Consider the following 24,356-nt stretch of genomic DNA (forward strand, 5'->3'; position numbering starts at 1 on the left):
CACGGAGCAAACCACCTGGTACTCCACTTAGCTACAAAATGATAAAAGGTTGAGACATCCCTACAGGGAGCCTAGACACTGATGAGCTGGAGAGGGCTCATGTAAGCCCCTTGTTAACACTGCCTTTAGGCCCCATGATGGAGAGTCTGAGCTTTCACTTTTTAGCCAAAGTGCATTTCTATCCCTTTCGCTTTGGGAGAACTGTAAAAACAGCAAGTGACGTAGACCAGCTGCAAAGATTAAAAGGAGTATGCTGCTGGGCTCCCACTGTGCAGCACAAGGATGGGGAAACCTTACAGATCCTTCCCACACTCTATTTTTGTATGAAAGCAGTTAGTTCATTTTGAGGAGGTGTCCCAAGGAAGCATCTTGCTGATCCTCCCCAAATTCCCTACACTGCTCCTTTAACAGCGTGGTGTGATAAGGATGGACAGAAATGGATTATACACAGAGGGGGTAAGGGACACAGCAAAAAATTGTTGTGCAAAGATCATCAGTGATATATTAGGATATAGCTAAAATCTTTTGGCACACAGGCTTGTTAAGGAGAAATTTTTTTCCTTTGCAATGTATTTCCAGTGATAAAGTGGCTTCTGCATGACAAAAGTTGTGCATTAAGGGTTTCACAGAGTTGGTTAATCTGGTAAACAGAATTTTTTATGCTCTTTCATTTTGAGTAACGATACACCATACGTACTCCCTACACTCTCTCTCTCTCACACACACACTCCCCTCTGTCAGATGGATAAGGATTTCCTGCTTACTCTGTTGTGGTTGTGAGTTCCTCTGTAATGTGAGCCGTCTGGAGAAGGCCTTCCCGTTTCTGGAAACCAAGATATAGAAGTCAGAAACTGGAACTGTAGTGGAGGAGTTCGTAAGAGTTCTGCAGCATTCCTCTCCCATTAGCGTCCCAAAGGAGTGCACACATTTTATCTAGCTTTTAAAATTAAGTTTCTGTAAAGATGGGGCAAGGCAATTGACACAGGGGGTTGCGATTTAGCACAGTGGCATTTATCAGACTGACATCCAAATGAATGCTTAGGACGCATATATCTGCAGCCTATAAATTCACGAGCAAGTCTCCTCAGGAGACAGGCGTCAAAATTCTGCCTAGATCACAAATTAGAGAGAGAGTTTGTCAATCCCATCTGAAGCCCCCTGTGGATATTTGCTCATGACACAAACATCAGAGAATGGTTTAAATGAATTGGCAGCCCCAGAGCAGTCTGGGGCTGGGATAACAAGGGTTGTTACCAGAGGTCAGGGTTGAGGAGCACTGGCAAAGCTACCAGTGTGTGAGGGAAGCTTGCCCAGCACAGGAATCCAAATGTGGTTGAGTCAGTCGCTCTCTTTCAGGAGTAACCAATTCACCAAGGAATTGTAGCAGGGGAAGACTGACTATTTTATAATGGAAGTTATTTCCCTTTTACTGGACTTTTCAGGATGATTTTCTGCAGGACTAAGAGCTGCTCTGCCCTACAGAAAGCTAGTGCATGGTGAGACCCAGTTACAAAACAGGTTTCCCCAGACTCTGATAAAACGTGGCCTTTATACTGTAGACAAGACCAAGCTGAGCTTTAAGCATGTCCCTGCGCCATGCTGGAGCCTTGGGGACACACTTCATTGCTGTAATTGGGTCCTCCTGTATGGTAGTTTTCTAACTCAATGCAGAGCCAGTGTTTTTACTTGCTTACTTACATTCATAACTTGCCCTTCCACAGACTACATAGGTACCCTACAAAATTCAGGGATATATCATTTCCCCTCTGAAGGAAGAGAATTTTTTTTCCTTTTCTTTCTCTCACTGCTTTAGATGCTGTCTTAAAGAGCTCAGATCCCAGCTGCTGACTCCCAAGCAAGTCTTGTCAAATAGACTTATGACTCGGATTGCTGCTTCAGGACTAGCTCTAGTTCTGGTATACAAGGCAAACCACCCCCCGGCATGAAACCCTCCTATTCCTCCCATGCCCTCTCATTCATTCTTGACAGTTGAACCACAAACATCAAAAAGAAATGGTTGTTATTGAGGAAAGCACCAAAAAGAAGCACCCCTCTCTGAAGCATTTTGTTTAACCCAAGAACCATTGCAGGAATTCCTTCCTGCCACCCCTTCTTCACCAAACAAGAACAGTTTTGCTGTTTCTAGTGAACCAGCTAACCTGGCCTGGAGCAATGTTGGAAGCAGCTGTTATCGCTTGCTATTTTGCTGTCATGTCTCCACTCTAGGGCCTAGCCCTGTGCTGTAGTGAGGGCATCTGTCCCACTGTGTCTGAAGAAGTGAGCTGTAGCTCACGAAAGCTTATGCTCTAATAAATTGGTTAGTCTCTAAGGTGCCACAAGTCCTCCTTTTCTTTTTGCGAATACAGACTAACACGGCTGTTACTCTGAAAACTGTGTCTTAAGAACACATCAAATCCACTTCATGAATACATCCGATTCTGCACCCATCAGGCAGCTAAAGGATTACTGCCTGGATGGTCTAATAATGTAAGATGGGATGACCACAGGGATGGACAAATAAGGAATTCTGAGTGAGTGCCAACACTGAGTGCTAAGCAACTGCTGACTTGTTTCCAGCCCATTGTTCCTCTGCTCTGCTTCCTAGATGGGCTTCCGCAGCCACCAACCACTTTACAGCCCAGAGGCAGGAAGCAATAGCTGTGAATGAATGAATTCAGAAAGTAAAGCTGGTGAATAATGGGTCTTAAATGTGAAAAAGGAAGAAGAACAGAAGTGAATCCTGCTCCTGGGTTGGCTGGAAACAGTTACTGGAGGGAAAAGTGCTGATTTTTAGGAGCTGAGCATGCTGGTCCTACAGCAGTCTTGGAACCTAGTCCCATGGACCTGGCCAGCCCAGACACAAGTGATCAAGGTTTGGTCCTGACCCTTTACACTGCAGTCACTGAATAGACTTATTTTTCCATGAACACCACATACGTTCCTCATCTCCGGGCTTTGACTTGGGACTCCAGCTGTTGGAGGATTATTTCAGTGATACCCCAAAAATCTTTTAGTAGCACTGAGGCCAGATGTGCTGCACATTTGTGACATTAAGTGGACTAGGAGAGAGATGGACTCTCTAGGTAAGCCTTGAATATAATCCCACAGAAACTATGCACAGTGGACTTAAGCACTGTCGTTATGATGATTTATGAATAAGTCTTTCTATATTCTCCTGATTTAAAATAGTGCTCTATTATAAAAAAATTAACTGATGTGAATTTATCTTTCAAATGAAAGTTAAAACTCAGGAGGGGGAAGTCAGCTGGGAGCAAACCCTCAGGATTTTCAGTTTTCTGCTTTAGGCAAGTACATCCAGGGTTTCCTCTTTTTTTGAGGGGGGGGTCGGGGGTTGAGTGCTGAACAACTCAACTACTAAAGCTGCTCAGCAATGCAACCTTAGCCCTGCTAACTCAGTATCCGAGGCAGCCACTTATAGGGTCATACAAAACAACAAGTTAACTTGAGCTCAAGACTTCATGAGTAACTGCAAAAGTCAGATTGTCATGCTAAAAACAGTTTATATTTCATAGGCAAAGCATTTAAAAAAGAGATAAAATAAAATACCACTGGTCAATTTCAAGAGGCAATACATACTGATTTTGCAACAACCCACCCTGAAGTTAGACACACTGCCATCTTGTGGAGTCTGTCACAATACAGTTATTAAGTAGCAAGCGTACATTTATGCTGTACTAATCTCTCTGGTATGTGAAATACATTTCTTGCTATGTGTGGTACAGAGATTATAGTTCTTCCTGCAAAGAGAGAGAAAGCAGAAAGACCTGTTTTAAACATAAAGTTGCATTCTGCGTATACAGTGCAGCATGCACTCAAAAGTCTACGAGGTATAAACCCAGATCAAATTGCACAGATTTTCCAGTTCCTACATGTCCTCACCTTTAACTGAATAACTGAATCCAGACAGCATGGGAAAGCATTAGCCTCTCCCCTAAAATCCAAATCAATGTTTTAAAGAAACGGTAGAAAGGGCATTACATCTTTCAGGACCTGCATAGACTACTTGCTCTCACCTGCAGCATGGTGCTATGGTAAATTTGTTTTATTTTATTGAGCAGGCTCATAGAAACCAGAGAAGAAAAAGACCTATTAGATCACTGAGTGGCTTCCAGGTTATTTGTTGTTAATAATTCGCACTATTGTAGAGTTTTCACCCATAGATCAAAGTGCTTCATCAACGTGGATATGTTATCCCCATCTAAAACCTGGGGACATTGAGAAATAAGGAAGGTAAGGCAGGATTTTCAGAGACACTGACCTCAGTTGTAGCTGTGAGTGCTCAGCATCTCAGAAAACAAATAATCAGGCCCTAGGTGACCTGCCCAAAGTCACATAGCAAAAGCCAGGAACCGAACCCAGTTTCCTGACTCCTAGTCCCATGCTTTATACAGTTGACCATGTTCTCTCCCTAGGGAAGCTACTGCAGGTTTACCTTGCAGACCTCTGAACCAGCCGTGTAAATGCCAGGAATTCTACTCTAATCCAATCCACTCACACTTTTAGCCTTAAACAAGGCAAAACACTTCTATAAGGGATCCCACATCCCTAAGACACCAGGCGCAAATGACTACATTTACCCACAGAAGTCCAAACACTATGGCTGGAATTATTTAGATATTTTTTAAAAAAAAAAAACTGAAAAAAACACACCATTGAAAAAAACAGCAAATGTAGTAATAAAGAAAAGAAAAGAAGCTAACTTACAGCAGAATTTAAAAACAAAACAAAAAACAAACACTGGAAATACATATAGGATTTTTTTAAAAGTAGAAACTGGCAGGTTATTAAATTAACACCACTATGGAAACAGGCAGAGGTTAAAAAAGTAATAATTAAATGAAACCAAATCATGAAGCTGTGAATTAACCCGGTCTATGTAACCTCATCATCTTATCACTGCTACCCTCACCCTTCCTGCCATTTCTCCCTCCTATTGTTTGTTAGAACTTTTCTATATTGGAAATGGCGAGCCAGTTTAAGTGAGACCTTGTCTACACCACAAATGCTTTCCCAGTATATCTATATTGGCAGAGTCCCCTAAGGAAGACACAGCTTATGCTGACAGAAGGCATTTTTCGGCCAGCTTAGTAACACCACCTCCCTAAAGGACATTAGCTATGTTGACAGAAGCCCTCTTGTTGTGCCAGCATAGCTATGTTGGCTAGGAGGTGTGGTTTTTTTCACATCTCTGACCAACATTGCTATTCTGACAAAAAAAAAAAAAATCTGTCAAGGAGACCCAGCCTAAATCAATTTAAAGCTGATTTAGTTAACCCATGCAAAATTCCAAAGTGGACATACTTAGGCCAGGTCTAAACTACAAAGTTCTGTTAGCATACTTAAATTGGTTGGGGTGTGAAAACAAAAAAAAACCCAAACATCCTCTAGCCACTTATAGCTATGCCAACTAATCCCCCAGTGTAGATACAGCTATATCAACAGAAGAGGGCTTCTGTTGACATAGCTAATATGATCTGGGGAGGTGGTGTTACTATGCCAACAGAAAAATTCCTTCTGTTGCTGTAAGATGTGTCTACACTAGGGGGCTCTGCTGGTACTGCTTTACCGGCAAAGCATTTGTCATGTAGAAAAGGCTTCAAACAAATAAGGCTTATGTTGGTAAATTACGAAACTAAGCTAAGCCAATTTTAAGCAAGGGTTAAACTAGTTTAACTGAGTCTACATTAGGGGTTTGCATCAGCTGAACTAATTCAAGGTAAGACTTTTCTAAGGGGTAAAAATGTCGAACGTGCCTAAGCGATTTAAGAGTTTAAGTCCCACTGACTGTCACTTCTCGCATCTTTTCTTAAATGAAGGTCAAATTCTGCAGATGGTTACATACTCCAATCACTTTCCATGATGTTCAGTGATCCCCTTGAATGCATATAAAAGTGTTTGCAGGATCAGGGGAGGGGCCATCTATTACCCTGTTTCTACAGCACCTCGTCTAATGGGGCTCTGATTGTGACTGGGGCCTCTCGGCAATACAATGCAGACAATACATTATTATTATTAATATGTATTATTTAAAATGTTATCAATGCTGACACATGCTTTAAAAACTGACACATGTTATTGAACTGGTATACATTTCCTTAAGACTGAATCACGTACAAGTTCAACTACAAATATTTTACACCTCACTCAAACTCTTAAAATACAGGATAGTATACTGTATTTTAAAATATTACAGGATAGTAGCAGCAGGATAGTAAATATAAAGAAGTTTCTCAGCAAAGTGACATACATAGATAGTGCGCACACGTACATACACACATCCCCCTTGTCCCTCCACGGCAGGTCTACACTGCAGCTGGGAGTGTGCAGAATCATGCTAGCTCCGCTCAATCTAAGACTGTACTCCTGAAATGAATCCTACTACAGCAGGGGTGACCTCACACTACCTGCCAAATCCACAGTCAATGCCGTCAGCTGTGCATACGTTACAACCGCATGGACCATCACACTGAACATTTAAAGCAGGACATGAGAAAGCAGCCAGCCAGAAGTAGTCTTGGATTGGTAGGACAGTAGTTGTTCAGGACCCATTTTGGGGCTTCTGCAGCTTCATCGGCCAGAGAGGACCACGTGGCCCAGGTGAAGAGTGAATGAGTTATGATGGAAACTGAGACAAAAAACAAGAGTGAGAATGCCCTGCAGTAGCAAAATGCTCTTTGTGGACCACGAGAAATGGGCAAAAAAGCCAGGAGGACCAGGCAGCAAAGACAGAAAGGACTGTTGCAATGTCTAGAGCAGGAGATTAGAAATCAGGGTCTAATCCCATCTCTCTAATTGAGCAGAGCAAACAGAGGAACGGAGCTGTGAATGACCATGATCAAGGTCAAAATGCAGAACCAAAGGAACCAGAGTGTCACAACTGACATGACGAACTGGACCCTGGGAAACACAACGGGCTTCCAAAAAACAGATTCTAAACCTCTCCCCAGATCCTGGTGTTGTTTCTGTTTGAATGGTTCCCTCTTCAACGAGCAGGAGGTAACAATAATTTACCTTTAGTAAAAAGCCAACAAATGGAGCTCTCTGACATGCAAATTCCATTATACACTACTAATTTTTTTGTATGACAATAGCATACAATCCCGACCATTATTAGGGATGTATTGTTCTAGGTACCTTGTGAACACATCATAAAAGATTGTAAGATTCATAGATTCTGAGGCCAGAAGGGAACACTGTGACCATCCACTCTGGCCTCCTGAATACCACAGGGGAGGGCTTAGCTAAATAACTAAGACAGAGATGGGGCTGGGGGGGAGGTTGCAGCATATAAGATGAGTGATCAGGGTGATGGATGGCAGCCATTATGACACAACTATACTTGGGAGTTCATACTTACCCTTACAACTACCACTTGCACAGAAACGTGCTCAGGAAGTCGGATGGGAGCCCGGAAATGCATGGCCAAAGCTACCAGAAGGTGGAGAATGGAAATTAGATTCTTGCCATGGATTGCTGAAGTAAAAAACACAAGTCGAAAACAGATTTTAAACAACCAGTCTTTAGGGGGTGGAAAAAAAGGTTGAAAAACTTTATTGGTTAGCAAGGCAACACTTTAGGCCTTTCACATAATGATCTCAAAACAATTTTACAAACAATAAGAATTCAATTCACCTGTGTCCACTGGTGAAATATTATCCCCACTTTACAGATATGGTAACAGAGGGGAACCGATTGACCAAAGTCACAAAACAAGTCAAAAGTAGAGCCAGGTGTTGAAACCAGACCAGTGCCCAGATCATCCCTCTCCTCACGGAGGAGTAAAGGACCTGAGGGAGCATATTACATGTACTAACCGTGTACAGTAGTTAGGTGTATGCACAGCCTCAGAACTACAGCTGAGTCTATCAACAAAGTAGTGCATATTCATAAAAGTCACCACAGAAGTACAGAATTGTATTGGCTATTAAAGTGAATTAGCACATCTCCTCGAGCAAGTTCAGATATGCTCAACTGTATTAAATCAGACCTACACTTGAGAATGCCCACCTGGAATACATCTGTAGCAAAATTAAACAGGCTATGGTGTTCCTGTTTATAAGCCACATTAAGATGGTTCACTCCCTGGGTGGAAACACATCACAAATTCTTTTGTAGATAAAGGGCCACACTTTAAAGGGATGTTCTTTCTGCTTACTCCATCAGAAATAGTATCTCTAAACAGGTTTCAGAGTGGTAGCCGTGTTAGTCTGTATCAGCAAAAACAACAAGGAGTCCTTGTGGCACCTTAAAGACTAACAAATTTATTTGGGCATAAGCTTTTATGGGCTAAAACCCACTTCATCAGATGCATGGAGTGGAAAATACAGTAGAGAGGTATAAATACACAGCATATGAAAAGATGGGAGCTGCCTTACCAAGTGGAGGGGTCACTTTTGTAGTGCTAATGAGTTCAATGTAATCAAGGTGGCCCATTTCAAACAGTTGACAAGAAGGTGTGAGTATCAGCAGGGGGAAAAATTAGTGTTTGCATCTTTTCATATGCTGTGTATTTATACCTCTCTACTGTATTTTCCACTCCATGCATCTGATGAAGTGGGTTTTAGCTCACAAAAGCTTATGCCCAAATAAATTTGTTAGTCTCTAAGGTACCACAAGGACTCCTCGTTGTTTTGGTCTCTAAACTGGACATCCTAGAATGAATGAATGGGTCCAAGCTCTTAAGTCTCTATCTTGAGAGGCTAACAAGTTTCTCAGATCTATAGAGATTCAGCAAACAATGTTTTAATGATAATATATGCTTAAAGAAATGACACACTTCAAGAAGCCCAATTATGACATAACCCTCCTCATCTGAAGGAGTTCGAACCAGAGCTATAGAGGTAGGAGGGTATATGGTATAACAACAACCTTCTCATGCTATATATATGGACTACACATATACATTACTATTAGTAGTCTGTAAAAACACTGCAGCACAGAATATGTGATCAAGTTATTGGTTACCAGGATGGATGCTGCATTTCTGAAATGGGCAGCAGAAAATCATTTCCTCTGCATTCATGAACATGACACAGTCTCACTTCAAAGCAGACTTTTTTGCACATGGCACTTACAGTCGACATTCCACTTGATTGTCCAGCCGTGGGGTCGGAGTAAATCATGGACAGCTTCCAGAACTGTCTGCAGCTTTTGCTTCTGACCAATTTCAGACTGTGTCACTTCTGCCACATTCAATTTACGGTCAGCCAGCTTTTCTGCATTTAAACAAACAAACAAACAAAGCAGGACTTGTTAGACAAGCATAGGGGAGAGCACAGGACTCCTGGATTCTAATCCCCAGATCTGTCACCTTGGACAAGTAACCCACCTGTGAAATGAGAATATTTACCTTCCAAACTTCACAGTGATGTTTTCCAGTAACTTCAGTGTTTGGTAAGACACAGAGACCCTTAGTTAGTAGTATTTTAGAAGTGTTATATTATAATAATTTTCACAAGGGTACAACAAAAATTTTGCTGTTGTACCTTCCTTTTTCCTCCCCTATAGGTAAATGAGTTCAACACAGTAAGGCCTTGTCTGCACAAGAAAGTTGCAACACTTTGACTAAAGGTCTGATTTTGTTAAACTGGTGCAAAAGGCTGCGTGGACACTCTTATTTTGGTTGAAACCTGAGTTATTTCAGTTTAGCTGAAGTCAGTTAAGAGTCGGTTTAAGCTAAACCTAAGGCTATGGCTACACTAGAGAGCTTACAGCGGTTCAGCTGTACAGATGCAGCTGCACCGTTGTGAGCTCTCTAGAGTAGCCGCACTAAGCCAATTGGAGAGAGCTCTCCATCGGCTTAATTAATCCACCCCCAACGAGCAGCAGTAGCTAGGTCAGTGGGAGAAGCTCCACCAACATAGCGCTGTCCTCACCAGTGCTTAGGTCAGTGTAACTTGTGTCGCTCAGAGGGATGGCTTATTCACACCTCTGAGTGACATAAGTTACACCAACATAATTGATAGTGTAGACACAGCCTAAGTAGGCCAACTCTTAAACCAAAATAAACTTTTACACAGTGGTTTATACTGGTTTAACTGAATTGGTTTAAAAATAGATTTAAGTTAAACAAGTATAACTTTCTCATATAGACAAGGCCTAAGTCAATTGGTTGTTTTTTTTTGTTTGGTTGGTTTTGTTTTGTTTTAACCAGTGGACAAGGCACAGCAAGTTTTGGTAAAAATCACAGATATTCCTAACATTTGGGATTCCTCAATAGTTCGTCTGAACTATTCCCCCAGAACCACACACTAGTGTTTCTCCTTACCCCTCCCCCCTCAAGCCAATGAACTTGCAGTTGAGCTACCTCTATCTACTCTTCCTCAAACTGGTGGGGGGTGAGGCAAGGAGACCAAGCTGTCCTCCAATAAGCTGTACAGCAAAGGGAGGAGCTGGTACCTTCTCTTCCCTTCCTCAGGCCAGGGGAAGAATGGCCAGCTCACTCGATACCCAGCTAGAACATATTTTTAGGGGTGAAAGCCTCACATCCAATGGAAGTGAATTTTTTGTCATACACCTCCCTTGTTATTGATCACCTTTTAGTGCACAAGTTAGGGATCGGGTGTATTGACAGCCCAGCAAATAGGGATTTTGCTAATCTTTCATGCTGACACTATGTATATCATGGCATCTCAGTGGCAATACTTATCATCTTGATCCAATTCTGCAAACGAGGTTCAGCTTCTAAATAAGTCCATCACCCATTTGCTAATCTGCCACTCTGGGTGGCTTCAGAATTCTCCAGATGACAAGTTCCGATTTTCACCTGTCATACATCCTCTAAGGAATCTGAATTCTGTTCTTAAATCTCGGAGCATCTTTCACATGAATGAAACAATAACAATCACGCAGTGCACGAAGTTGAAGGAACCTACTTTATGAGCCTCTTGTGCATGCAAAAGGGTGAAATGAAGGGTCAACTTTGCTCACATATTGTGAGACCCCAACCAAAAGAAGCTCCTCCAGTGCCACATACTTCATTACCTCTTGCTGTGTCACTAGTACAAGACATTTAGCCTCAACGATGCAATGGCTATGGCTAAAGCAGTCAAGAAGCCTTGACTAGAGCACGAGATGGAGCCCAGTTGTGATGACTGTGGTTCTCCTGTGAAGAAGAGGCAGGCTTGCATGCTAGAAGATGCGGGAAAAGGCAACTCGGCAAGGATTCTGCAAACTCATACATGCATAATTTTACTCACAAGACCTCCCATTGAGTTCAACAAAGCTATGCACATGCATAAAGTTAAGCACATGGGTTTGTCTACACGTACAGCGCTGCAGCAGTGCAGCCTCGCTGCTGTCACACTTTAGTGAAGAGCTTCTCCCGTCGGCATAGTTCATCCACCTCTCAGAGGCGGCAGCTTCTCCTGTCGACATAGTGCTGTCTACACCGGGGGTTAGCTCGGTATCACTACATCGCCCAAGTGTGGGGATTTTTCACACCCCTGAGTGACAGTTATACTGATGTAAGTTCGTAGTGTAGACCCGGCCTAAATGTTTGCAGAGTTGGAGTTTACGTGTGCCACTGTGCCCTCAATAGAAGGTCACTGATTTGTATAAACTCTCCCTATGAGGAACACCCACCTCGGATTATTTAGTACAGCGCCACTTGCTACAGCAACAACGTGTGTAAGGGAGAGCAGAGACCATACTTCTGCCCTTTTATTATCCCTTGCAACTAGTTGGGAGCCACACACCAGAAATTCCCATAAGCAGAGAATTCCCAGTTTCTCACCATTGACCCATGCCAGCTCCCCAGCATGCTGAAACTGACTCCTAGAGAACGGACAGCACACCACAAGTATTCTGAAGTGCTGTCCAAGCAACACACTTTGTAGGAAGGAGCACCTCGGGATAAAAATGGTTGGCTGGGGCACCCTACGTGGAGGGATCCCTGCCAAAACTTTTGATTTATACTAACATGTCTGAATGCTTGTTATTCTAAATTGCTGTGGCTGAAGACCATTGGTTAGGAAGGAATTCTATAGAAACAACATAGTCTATTGAATGCAACCGCCAATCCATAGCCATTTGCACTTGTGCAAACACCTTCAGCTAAGAGGTACCCCCACCTTCAGTCATAGCCTGACCAGCCAGTGTTTAAAGCTCCCCCATTTAAAGTCATGCATTCTGCTTCTCAGTGCTCTAGAAAAGCGGATTACAGAAAGCTACCTTTAATAGAAGCAATGGAGTCTGGTCAATTAGGAAACAAAAAAAAATTATAACTATTTTATATCCATCTTTGCAGACAATGTTCCTCACAAAAAAGTGTTGATATATGACACGCTGGGACGAGGATGTGGACAGACAAATTACTTCAGAAGAATAGGGTTTGATGTGGAAAAGAGGACCAGCAACCTCAGTCTGTAGCACTAAAAAAGAAAAATTATTTAAAATACTGTTTCAATGGCCCCAACCATACAAACACTTAGACCAAAGTCAAAAAATAGAGAAAGACTGAATGGGGGGAAACGTTGGAGAAACTGGCGAAAAAGGAGATTTCATGCATATATGGTGGACATGTCCAGTCATTAGAGAATATCGGGATGCAATTTGTAACCAAATATCACAAATGGTTGAATATTTATTACCAAATGATCCTTTGGTAATCCTCCTGGGGCTTCTTAGGGGATATGGTCACACAAAGGAAACATCAGTGCTGGAACTAGGGGTGCTGGGGGTGCTGCCACAACCCCTGGCTTGAAGTGGTTTCCATTATGTACAGGGTTTGCAGTTTGGTTCTATGGATCTCAGCACCCCCACTATACAAATTGTTCCAGCACCCCTGAAAGGAAATGAAGAATTAATCTCTCATCTGCTAGTAGCTGCTTGGCCATTGCTAGCTTCTCATTGGAAAAAGAAAAATAGACCAACCACTGAGGAATGGTTCCAAAATTAATTATATATAAATATAAGAGGTTGTGGTTCTGGAAAAATTGACACACTGATTACGTGCCCAGCAAAATAGACAGGGGACAGATAGTCACTTAAATATTGGGTTACTTTTTATTCAGTATTCAGAGTTCACCTGCAAAAAGAAAAGAAGCTCCTAGCACAACTATCCAACTGTTTTTTGTTTTTGTTTTTTTTTAATATTAATATTTGAGAGAGATACCTGGTCTGTTAACTACATGTGCATAGAGATTTCACTCCATTTCATAAAGTCACTAGAAGCAACACAGGTATTGTAATGATGGTCACTCTGTAATATGGTAACACCCTGTTAGCTAGAAAAGAGCTAGTGACTATATTCCTAGATAGCGTCTCTTTACACAAAAGCTAATTGTTGTAATGTTTGTTTTGTTTCTGACATTTACAGGACAAGGATCTGTAAACTTGTTAAAACTTCCTAAATAAATAGTTTAAAAAAAATTTAGAAAGTTCTCCTCCCATTTTATTGAGCTCCCACAAGCTGTGTTTTGAGGAGTTTTCATTGCATAATAAAGCCGTTATTGTTAATCAATGTTTAAAAGATTTTGTGAATGTTTACTGGAACATTGTGGGGCTCTTTCTAAGTGGCACATGGGGGAAACTCAGAAAACAGCATCCATAAAGCCTAATGAAATTAGCATAATTGAAACCCCTCACTCCAGCCCCTCCAGATCACTGAAAACGTTCCATGGGCAGTCACTCTCAATCTGTGGCTCACAAGAATTAAGGAAACTATGAGCCTGTTTCTCTAGCATGTCTCTGATCTTCTACTACTTGAAGCTCTGAGGCTTGGTCTACAATATCACTTTTTTCGGTAAATCTTTTGTCAGTCGGGTGTGAAAAATACACACCCAGGACCAACACAAATTTCACCGACAAAAGTGCTGGTGTGGACAGCGCTATGTCGACAGGAGAGGTCTCTCCTGCTGGCAAAGAGCGGCTGCACGGGAGACCTTACAGAAGCACAGCTGTAGCGGTACAGCAGTGCCGCTAGAAAGTCTGTAGCGCACATATAGCCTACGTCTCTCCATGGGGTGCTTCTAGCTTATGAACCACTGCATTGATTCCTGCAGCACCTCCTCTGAGACACAAAGGATTCTGGGTAGAAGCTATTAGGGGACAATGGTTGCAAATGGAGAAGTGAAGGTGTAAGGGGGATGCCGAGTGATAGATAGAATAACTATTTACTTAACCTACTGATTGACTGAAGATCCTCTCTCCCCCAAACCCAAGACACGTGTAAGGGCACAGTGTGTGTACCCCACTCATGCCACATCGTACAAAGTTAATTTTTGAAAGAGCGTCCAGTCTGACCTGAAAGATGAACCATTATAATTTATGAAATGGATTGCTCTCAGCCCAAAGACTTTCAAAAGTGGACACACTAGATCTAAAGTTAGGCCAGTTTCACTTTGATTGACCAAGGTTAGCACATGTCTCCTCCCCCCCATTTCATCTATCTGGGATGTTCTCCTGAGCGGACGGAGTTTAGACATCAGCATGAATCACACATTCTGGGGAGCAGGATTCTCGTCTATTCCAATCCCCTACCTGGTCACATGAACAGAACAGATGGGCAGAAAGATAGGACAGGCTGACGCTGTGCCTGATTGCCAAGGTGGATGGGCTGAATATATGAACCATTATAATTTATTAAATGGATTGCTCTCAGCCCAAAGACTTTCAAAAGTGGACACACTAGATCTAAAGTTGGTGGATGGGCTGAAAGATGAACCATTATAATTTATTAAATGGATTGCCAAGGGGGATGGGCTGAATATTTAACTTTACCAAAGCTGCAGACAGCTAGTCTGTGGGGGGCAACTAGCCATCAAACCAAAGGGGCTGACTTCTTTGCAAAGCCCCCCTTCTGTAGCTTCAACTCACCCAAAAGCTTCTGCAGCACTTGCCCATCATAAAGGTCCTCTTCCAGCTGCTTAACGATGATTCTCTCTTCCACCAGGACATCATTAATCCAGTCAATTAGAACCTGGGAGAATGGAGATGGGAGGCAAGTGTCTAATCACTGAAGTGTGTTACTTGTATCACAAGCAGTGATCAAAGTAAGGACCAGAAACAGGTAACCCTGCATGAATAATCATCTTGTATATTTACTTCCAAACAATAGAGAGCTCAGGTGGTGAAGAGATGCTTCAACTTTTTTGGGAGCCCAGATCTCACAAGAATCCTCTCCCTCTCTAGAGCCAGTCAGTAATAGGTGATGAAAATATACAGCTCACTGTCATCTATTATTCCATTCAGATCCTTTTGCTCCCAAAACACAGGCTACCACTACTTGAGCTAAATCTCTGTTATATGTAATTAATACAGTATTGCGCTTTAAAAAGATCTCTAAACCAGTCAGAAAGACCTGAGCACAGCAGAGCAGCAGTATATATACACACTAAACAGTATTTTACAACTGTTTGGCCATTGGCCAGACAGGAACGGGTGTTTTACAAAGGCAATAAGCTCTAGCTCCTACTATAGGCTAAACAGGCTCCCTGAAGAATAATCCTAGTCCTTTATCAACCCAAGCAATAAATGGATGAGAAGTTGCTTGACCAGATAGCAAGTGTGAAAAATCAGGACACTTCTGGAGGAGAGGGCGGGAGGCAATAGTTGCATATATAAGACAAAGCCCCTAATACTGGGAGTCTGGTGACCTGAATGAGACTTTACATAGTGCACCCACAGCACAATATAGACAGACAGAGTAGTGTGGAACCAAAATGCTAGTCAGCTGGGCCAGTCTGGCAGTCACTCTGTACTGTGCGTGACAGGTCCCATATGCTAAATTAGCTTAACTATAAAACCTTGCATGTGCTAACTGAAGCAGGAAGGAGCATAAAGAATCTTTTAAAAAAGGAACAATATTAAGTTTGTCAAGCCCCAGAAATAACCCCCTTAAAAGTAACAGGCAAAACAGTGAAATGTCTTTGTTTAGTTGGCATTAGCATGGGAAAAAAGTAGTTCATCACTTGTTTTACTCCAGTTGACTATGTTAAGCTCTCTATATTAAAGTACATTTTGCTGAAGTAATGTAATTTTTGTAATAAGAGACCTTGCTTTCTGCTATTAAATCTTTGCTTATAAGTGGAGAGGCAGTATTGCCAACCTCAAGTCTTCAAAAACCATGAGTCAGGGCCCCCAAAAATCATGAGAATGGCTTAAAAATCATAAGGTTTTAAATGTTATATATACAAAATTGTGGATTCCATTGATTTGCTTTCTGGTTAGAATCCACATTTCCACCTTTTCTCCACAACCATGAGCTTTTGGATCTTATTTTGTTTTTCTACATGCAAGCTGAGATTTTTATGTAATCCTGCGATGACAGGAGCTGGGCTTAAAAAACAAATACTGCAAGACTTGTGACAAAAATCACAAGAGTCAGCAACACTGGAAGAAACAGGCATTTCGGGTGTGCTGGTTACAAGGTGTATTTGGCTAATTTATACAAGTTAGTGAGGTTCAGCTGTATTAAGCTACTGCACAGCAGCAGAGACACACACTTAGGGCTTGTCTACATGGGGCCAGCGAAGTGCGCCAGAGAGATGTAATTGGTAAAGCACACTAATGTGCTGCACTCTAATTGCCCCATGTAGACATGGCTGGCATGCTGTAAAAGGTACCTAGCTCATGTTAACACAAAATAGGCACCTTTTAGGGCAGGGGTCTAAAATGTAAGGTGTGCCAGCAGGATCTACATGGGCCAGTTAAAGTGCAGCACATTAGAACGCTTTAAAAAAAAAAACACACACCCTTCTAGGGTGCTTTGCCAGTGCCATGTAGACAAGTCCTTAATATTCATAAATCGCTTTGAGATCCTTATACATGTGCACCTCTAACATGATTCTTAAAGGTCTCCATGATACTGTAGAAATTAACAGAGCTACTAAAATCAGGGCTAAAAATAGAGCACAATTTTTCACAAGTTTCAGCTGGACAACATAGCAAGCCCTTGACTCAGGGTGAACTGGGATAGGTTTGCGGGTATGAACATCACATCTACCCTTTGCTTTAAGCTGCCTGGAAGCAAAAGAAACTTGGTAATAAAAAGAATGCTCTACAAGTCTTTTTTTTTTTTTTTTAATTAAAAATGTTTTGAACAGATTTCCGTGAGACAATAGCAGCAGCTCTTTAATGCTGTGCAGGATATAAGCACATGACTAAAGAGACTCATGTGTAATGTATTTTTCAATGGGGGGGGCAGGAGGGAGATAAGAGTTTAAAGGCATCTGATGACTGAGTGCTCTGCAATAGTTTAGACACTGCTCCTCCGTGAGTTCATAAAGAAGCTACGTGTATCTGCTTTGTCATTCACTCCAGCCAAGCAAACATCACTTCCTCAACGTATACAATAAAGTGTCCATCCTCTCCTCTGTGCACCACATGTCATAGCCCTTCAGTGATCTCTTCTCAGGCCGTGTCTTGATAGGGGCACCAACCCCTCTGTTCTTCTCCTCGACATTTAGACTGAGATTTTTCAAAAGAGCCTACGGGAGTTAGGCACTCACATCCTCTCAGTTTTCAACATGAACTAGGTGTCCTACTGCCTTAGGCTCTTTTGACAATCCCAGCCATTGTCAGCTGGCCAAAGATTACACCCAGCCAAGGCAGAGTAAGTGGGGTGCAACCTGTGTAGAAGAGTTTGGAAGGCATTGCACAATAGGGCAGTGCACGTTACCAGAGCAGCCCTTGCAGACTAGGTCAAGGAACTAACTTATAGCTCTTTTCTGGGGGCAGCAGGGCAGTACAGTCTCGTTGGTAAGGGGGAGAACGAGGTTACAGTAGTTTTTTTAAGGTAGGAAGGAGCCATTACAGTGAAAGGAAGAGAAGAAGGAAATGGGGATTGGGTGGGAGAGGAAGACAGGCCTCCTTTAGCATTACAGACCGTTCACTAACTCCAGTAAAAAGCAACTCCCAATTAACTAGATACTTTCTTGTCTCAGATGGTAAAATAGAGATATTGTAGCCTCTTCCTGAACTACAACACCTTGATAACTGTTGGACAGCAATAGAAAATGTTTAGCGAGAAAGAAGCCATAAAGAAATACACGGTTAGCATCATTCCTTAAAAGAAGAAGGCCAGATTTCTTTTTTCTTTTTTTAAGTGCATTTAGAGCCTGAATGAAGTGGTTAGAGTTTCAAATGTGCAAAAGTTCTCAGCCCACAGCAGCTTCCATTGGAACAATGGCAATTTTTGGGTGCTAAGCTCTTTAAAATCTAGCACAAAAGATTGTGACTGAAGTTACTTCATCACCTTTCTCGTATCACAATAGTGACAGAGAAGAGATTGAGAGAGAGAGAGACCATGGGTAAACAGATTTCAAAAGGATCTATGTGAATTAGGAGCACCAAGCACCATTTTCAAAATAGGAACCTAAATCCCATTGACTTCCCAAGTCACTTAAGTACTTTGGAAAATGTTACCCTATGTAAGGAGTTAAAGTTACAGCACTCACAGTTTAAATTTAGAATAAAAAAGACCTCTTGGCAAAAACACATAAAGGAGAGAGAGAAATAAAACAAGGACTAGTTGGCAGGTTTCTAAAAAAATTAATACAATGGCTACATTTGAAAAGGGGAGAAAAGGCAATAAATGTGAAAACTCATTTAATATGCAGCCCACAATATCAGCCCTCCTAGAGAAAATGATTTTGTAATTAAAAAATAATCCATCTGAACCTTTTTGAAAAAGCCCTCAGAGAATGACAAGAGCTGCAGTTTTCAAAAACCAAAGTTAGCCAGATCGCCCATTGATTTCCTGATTGCAAAAGCTTGTCTTGCTGAGGAAACCTGAACAAATGCTCTTTGCATTGGATCTTTTTAACTCTTTCAAGAGGAGAAACAGGAGTAATTTGGTTTATTTAAAAGGTACAACAGAGACAGAATTTTTTTCTGATTCATTGCCCACAGAGGCGTAACTCTTCATGTCTTCCAAGTCTCCCATTTACACAAAGACAGACACAATCTAGCGAATTTTCTGTAATAGCTGACTGTTTAAGCAGCTCAATATAGGTTCAGACACAACAAAGCACTTAAGCATGTACTTAACTGAGCATGTGAGTAGTCCCACTGGAGTCAGTGGGAGAATCTGTGTGCTCAAAGTTACATGCATGCTTAAGTGTTTTGTTGGATCAGGGCCTTAAATTCCTAAAAGTGGAATTTCTCTTAAGTGTTCTACAGTATTTGGCTAGTAGCAGTTTTAAAACTGCAATAAAATCAACTCCTCTCCCCACCATCACCTCACCTGCTGCCTCATACAGACAGAGACATATAAAAACAATCTGCAACTGTATCAGATCCCCAGACACATATATGCATAATAAATTGCATAAACATGCCAGTGGTGCTTTAAATTTTGACACACATATTTATTAAACCACTTTTAGGACAAACTCTTATGTCTGATTTAATGAGCCATGTTTTATTATCGAGTGCTGGGTTGAAAATTGAAATTGCTACAGGCAGAACCCAGAAATAAAATGGTGTGAATATCCTACAAGGAAAAAAAAAATCTGGTCTGCCTGGCTGACTCGTATTATGGACAGGTACGCTCATTTTTTGCATCAAACTTCACCAGTCCCATAAAGTGCTTTATTAGAAAGGCTGCCTGCCCCAGAGCACGTTGAAACTTGTTCAGAGCAAACTTGCAGAGATCAAGGACAAAGAGCCCTAGGTCACCGCTGTTGCAAATAAAGAACACAAAATAAAAACAAAACGAGTACGTAAGAGCACTTGGCACAATGGGAAAGCAGGAAGCCGAGCAAAGAAAGCCAACTCCAAGCAAAAGGTCATTAAAACAAGAGTTGGAAGAGCCTTCCGCAAGAAAATGTGAAAGCATGCAAAAAACAAGAGAGCTTAGCTCACTTTGTGGTTGAGTGTGGAAACTGCTGGTGTCATGCAAGTCTGCAAGCCTTTTGGCTAAACCTTCAGTGCAGGCTGTTTCTGGACAAGCGTTTTTTTATTTTTAAGACTGAACATCTAGCTTTTTTGAACAAAACTTGCACTGGTTAGTCACATGGTAGGCCTCTGTGAAAACTCGCAAACCCATGCTCAAAGCTCACAGCTTAATGGTTGAAATTTAATTTTTGTCTTCATCAGATCTGACTTACCCAAACTATGCATTTAACCTTGAAGGAGTGAAAACTAAATGAAAATGTTTGTTAAAATCAGGGCTTGACCAAGTATCATTGCTTGGAGCAGGATTCAGTTTAGGAGAGAGTGTTCAAGGTCCAAAACATCTTGCATCATCAGTTGATTTTACAAGGTTTCTGTGTCAAAAATAACTTGAAAGGTTTGGTTGCTGTCGAATCTGAACCTGAAAGGGATAGGTTTCAGGTTTAAATTTGACAACAACAAAATACTCCAAGCTATCTTTGCAAGATTTTGACCCTAAATGGCAAAACCTTGTAAGATCAGCTGATTGTAACTAGGGTGACCAGATGTCCCGATTTTATAGGGACACTCCTGATATTTGGGGCTTTGTCTTATACAGGCACTCTCCAACCTTTGTCCTGATTTTTCACAGTTGCTGTCTGGTCACCCTAATTGTGACAGATGTGAGACCTGGGAAGTGTACGGAGTTCAAACTCCTTCAATTATGCCAGACAGGCATGGACTTTTGAGACAGTAAGTGGGGAATCCCTGAGGAGTGATTAATCCAAATGCCGCAACCCTGGTTGTGCAAAAAAACAGCCTTTTGAAGCTACATCCTGAGGAGAGGGCCATTGACCTGTACCCAGAGACTGGAGATCAAAGGCACAAGAGCTGCATCAAGAAAGAGCTGAACTGACCAATCGGTATCAGTCGGTTTCTGGTTCCCAATTTAAAAACTGACATGAACTTGTAACCAAGGGGCAAAGCCAGTTGTGGGGTTTGAAAGACTGACGCCCACCAGAGCCTTATGTTGGGGTTGGGAATAACCTCTGGTAAGCATTTAGCATGTGTGTAGATTCTTTTATTGTTTTTATAGGTTTTTTTCTGTAATGCTTTTGCCCTAAGAATAAATGTAGCTTTGTGAAGGCTTGTTGGTAAATCGGTGTACAGTGTTATAGCCTCTGGAGAAAAAAGTTAATGACAGGTTCTGTACCCTGCTCAGATCTGTTGGAAAAACCACAGGAAGGTGCAGAGGGACTGCAAGCCTAAACCCCCCTGACTAACAGGAGAGAGGCCAGTTCTCCACACCAAGAGAAGTGAGTGCTGGGAAGTCTAAACCTTAAGTGGATGCCATCAAGGAGGGATACCAAAGGTGCAGTTAATCCTGAAACTATAACACAGATGTTGCAAGATCTCCCTCATCTTGAATGGGGGAAATCTAAGAGAATAGGTGTTTACATGAGATTTTGGATAAAGTTTTCAAAAGTGCTAATTGATTTAGGAGCCTAAATCCCACTGACTTTCAGTGAGATGTAGGCACCTAAGTCAGTTAAGAATTGTAATACTGAGTAGAGAAATGCCTAAATCCTTTAAAAATCTGGGTCTTAGACACTTTTGGAAATTACACTCTTTGGCTCCATCTGGACCAGAACCAAAAGTTAGGCCCCTTCCAGTTTTGGATCCAACAAACACCAGAACACATAGATGTGAGAGTTAAAGGGGATTCAAATCTGCATTACTCTCAAGATCACAATATTTGAAGTTGTTCAGTAGAACTGGAATAGCTTACAAATATCCCTGAGTACACATTAGAATTATTTAAATGGATTGGTTTCAACTATGTTCACATCACTTCGGTGTTTACTCTAGTAAACAATTTAATGGTAGGAATGTTCACCAAAACAGAGAATCTTAAAGCAGCGAGTCAGGATATTAACGGCAAACAAATGTTAAATATGTAAACAAGAACATTCATATTGGAAACCTGATAATAAGGGCTTGTCTACATGGCCCCAGACTTCAGTTTACAGGGGCGTACACTGACGTGCACACCAAAGTGATGGGTTGTAACTGCCCCATGTGGACGCTGCTGGTGCAAACGAAAAGGTACCTAGTTTGCATTAATTTATGTCCACCTGGGGCATTTACAATGCAGCACTTTGGTGTGCGCTACAGTTCACACCCTGATAATCCAAACTGCAGGGTCATGGAGACAAGCCCTAAGAATTATGACATGCTTATCTAATCAGAGAAGAGCCACATACCAAGTGCCTTTAAATATAAAGGGAAGGGTAAACACCTTTAAAATCCCTCCTGGCCTGAGGAAGAATCCTTTCACCTGTAAAGGGTTAAGAAGCTAGGATAACCTCGCTGGCACCTGACCAAAATGACCAATGAGGAGACAAGATACTTTCAAAAGCTGGGAGGAGGAAGAAACGAAGCCTCTCTGACTGTCTGGGTGATGCTTTTGCCGGGGACAGAACAGGAATGGAGTCTTAGAACTTAGTACGTAATCTAGCTAGATATGCGTTAGATTATGATTTCTTAAAAATGGCTGAGGAAATAAGCTGTGCTGAACGGAACGGATATTCCTGTCTGTGTGTCTTTTTGTAACTTAAGGTTTTGCCTAGAGGGATTCTCTGTGTTTTGAATCTAATTACCCTGTAAGGTATTTACCATCCTGAGTTTACAGAGGTGATTCTTTTTTACTTTTTCTTCTATTAAAATTCTTCTTTTAAGAAACTGAATGCTTTTTCCTTGTTCTTAAGATCCAAGGGTTTGGGTCTGTGGTCACCTATGCAAATTGGTGAGGATTTTTATCAAACCTTCCCCAGAAAAAAGGGGGTAAGATTTGGGAGGATTTTGGGGGGGAAAGACGTTTCCAAATGGCTCTTTCCTAATAAAAAACCCGGTTAGACGTTTGGTGGTGGCAGCGAAAGTCCAAGGGCAAAAGGTAAAAGTTTGTACCTTGGGGAAGTTTTAACCTAAGCTGGTAAAAGTAAGCTTAGGAGGATTTCATGCAGATCCCCACATCTGTACCCTAGAGTTCAGAGTGGGGAAGGAACCTTGACACCAAGCAACCCAAGTGACCAATCAAAAGTAACCATCAAAGCTGAATTCCAAATACTCACATAAAATTGTTTGCAAATAAGCCACAGACCAAGAACAAATGAGTTTGAGAAAAGTTTAAGAAGGTCACCCACAGCAAGAAAGTCCAAAAATTCCTGGATAAGCTATTTACTATGAATTATTGCCTCAGTTCTTATGTTTTGATCTGAGCTTCCAGCTTTGGGCCATCTAGTAAATTTCATACAACTCTAATCAGAACCTACAGTTCTACCAAGACCAGAACTGTAATTCGCTACACGCAGATGCAAATGAAGTGGAAAACAAGGACTGATGGCCACTGATGGGATTTATTTGATTATCTAGTTGTTCTTTGCAGCTGGATTTCCTCCTGACCCATTGTGCCAGACTATTTTTAAAATATATAATTATACTACACATCACTTTTTTTCTTTTGTAAGCCCACCTCTAGCTTGTGCTCATTTTCAGTTCTGTAAGAGCAGTCAAAGCATCTATTATAGAGTTCTCCACACAGCAGCCATTTAGTATAAGAGATTTACTATGCTTGCTTTAGCTGAGATGAAAAGTTATTTTCCCTTTTGTTCTTTCTGCATTACAGTGGGATTCTACAGTCTGTCTCCCCCAGAGCTAGGACAGTTATGTTTTAATCACTTCCAAATGCAAACAAAAGCCTGAGGTGCTTAATCCACTACGGATACAATTCTTATTGCAGCAGGGAAGAAGAGATTAAACATCCTTTTCTGTGGAGCCAAAAGGTATTAAACTATATGTCACTATTAGATTCCCTGGTTCATTTTCCCAGGGGCTTCCCTGCCCCGACTCTGCTTTTCACAACATTGATTTGTGAGCGTGTATGTGAGTGGAGTGGGAAAAATTAAGAAGAGGGATTAAAAATACTGTAGATGTATCCGCTTTTTAGAGAGGGGAAAGAAATCCTGAAAAGGTTTAGGATCAAAATTAAAGCTATAAAAGTCACTATTCAGTTTTTCCCTCTTTATTTAATGGTGATCTTAGATTGTAAGCCCTGTGGAGCACAGACTGTCTTGTTCTGGGTTTGTACAGAATCTAGCAAAATGGGGTCCTGGTCCCAGTTAGGGTTCTTAGGTGCTACCACAACTCAAATAATAAACAACAATAGTAATAGACAGCTTAGTGACCCATTAAAAGAATACAAAGCAAAGAGAAGATCAACCCACCACACTTTCATTAAGTCATTCAGGTACAATCACAGCATAATTCAATCCCCTCTCTGCCTCACAGTCTCACACCAAGTTCGTCCTCAGATTCCTTTCCAACTATGCCTTTCCAACTCCTGCTTTAAATTAAGCTTGTGAATGGTTAACGAATATTTACATTTATATATGGCTCTCCTCTCTGGAGTAGCCCCACAAGAATAAACACAAGGCTCTTTTTGGATGGTCCAGAGGAAACAG

General features: G+C 41.6%; 1 protein-coding gene across 5 annotated transcripts in view; it reads right to left on the minus strand.

The window, feature by feature from the left end:
* The window catches only part of PARVB (parvin beta), a 97,543-nt gene that overhangs the window by 27,878 nt on the left and 45,309 nt on the right, over positions 1-24,356 (minus strand). For all 5 annotated transcript variants that reach the window (XM_073316524.1, XM_073316514.1, XM_073316551.1 and 2 more), the window contains exons 4-7: positions 14,839-14,941; positions 9,096-9,236; positions 7,379-7,494; positions 765-823 (exon numbers count right to left, since the gene is read on the minus strand). In XM_073316524.1, coding sequence (XP_073172625.1) covers positions 765-823; positions 7,379-7,494; positions 9,096-9,236; positions 14,839-14,941 — 419 coding nt within the window. The remainder of the gene's footprint in view (positions 1-764; positions 824-7,378; positions 7,495-9,095; positions 9,237-14,838; positions 14,942-24,356) is intronic.

Source organism: Lepidochelys kempii, chromosome 1, assembly GCF_965140265.1.
Source record: "Lepidochelys kempii isolate rLepKem1 chromosome 1, rLepKem1.hap2, whole genome shotgun sequence".
Classification (NCBI taxonomy): domain Eukaryota; kingdom Metazoa; phylum Chordata; order Testudines; family Cheloniidae; genus Lepidochelys; species Lepidochelys kempii.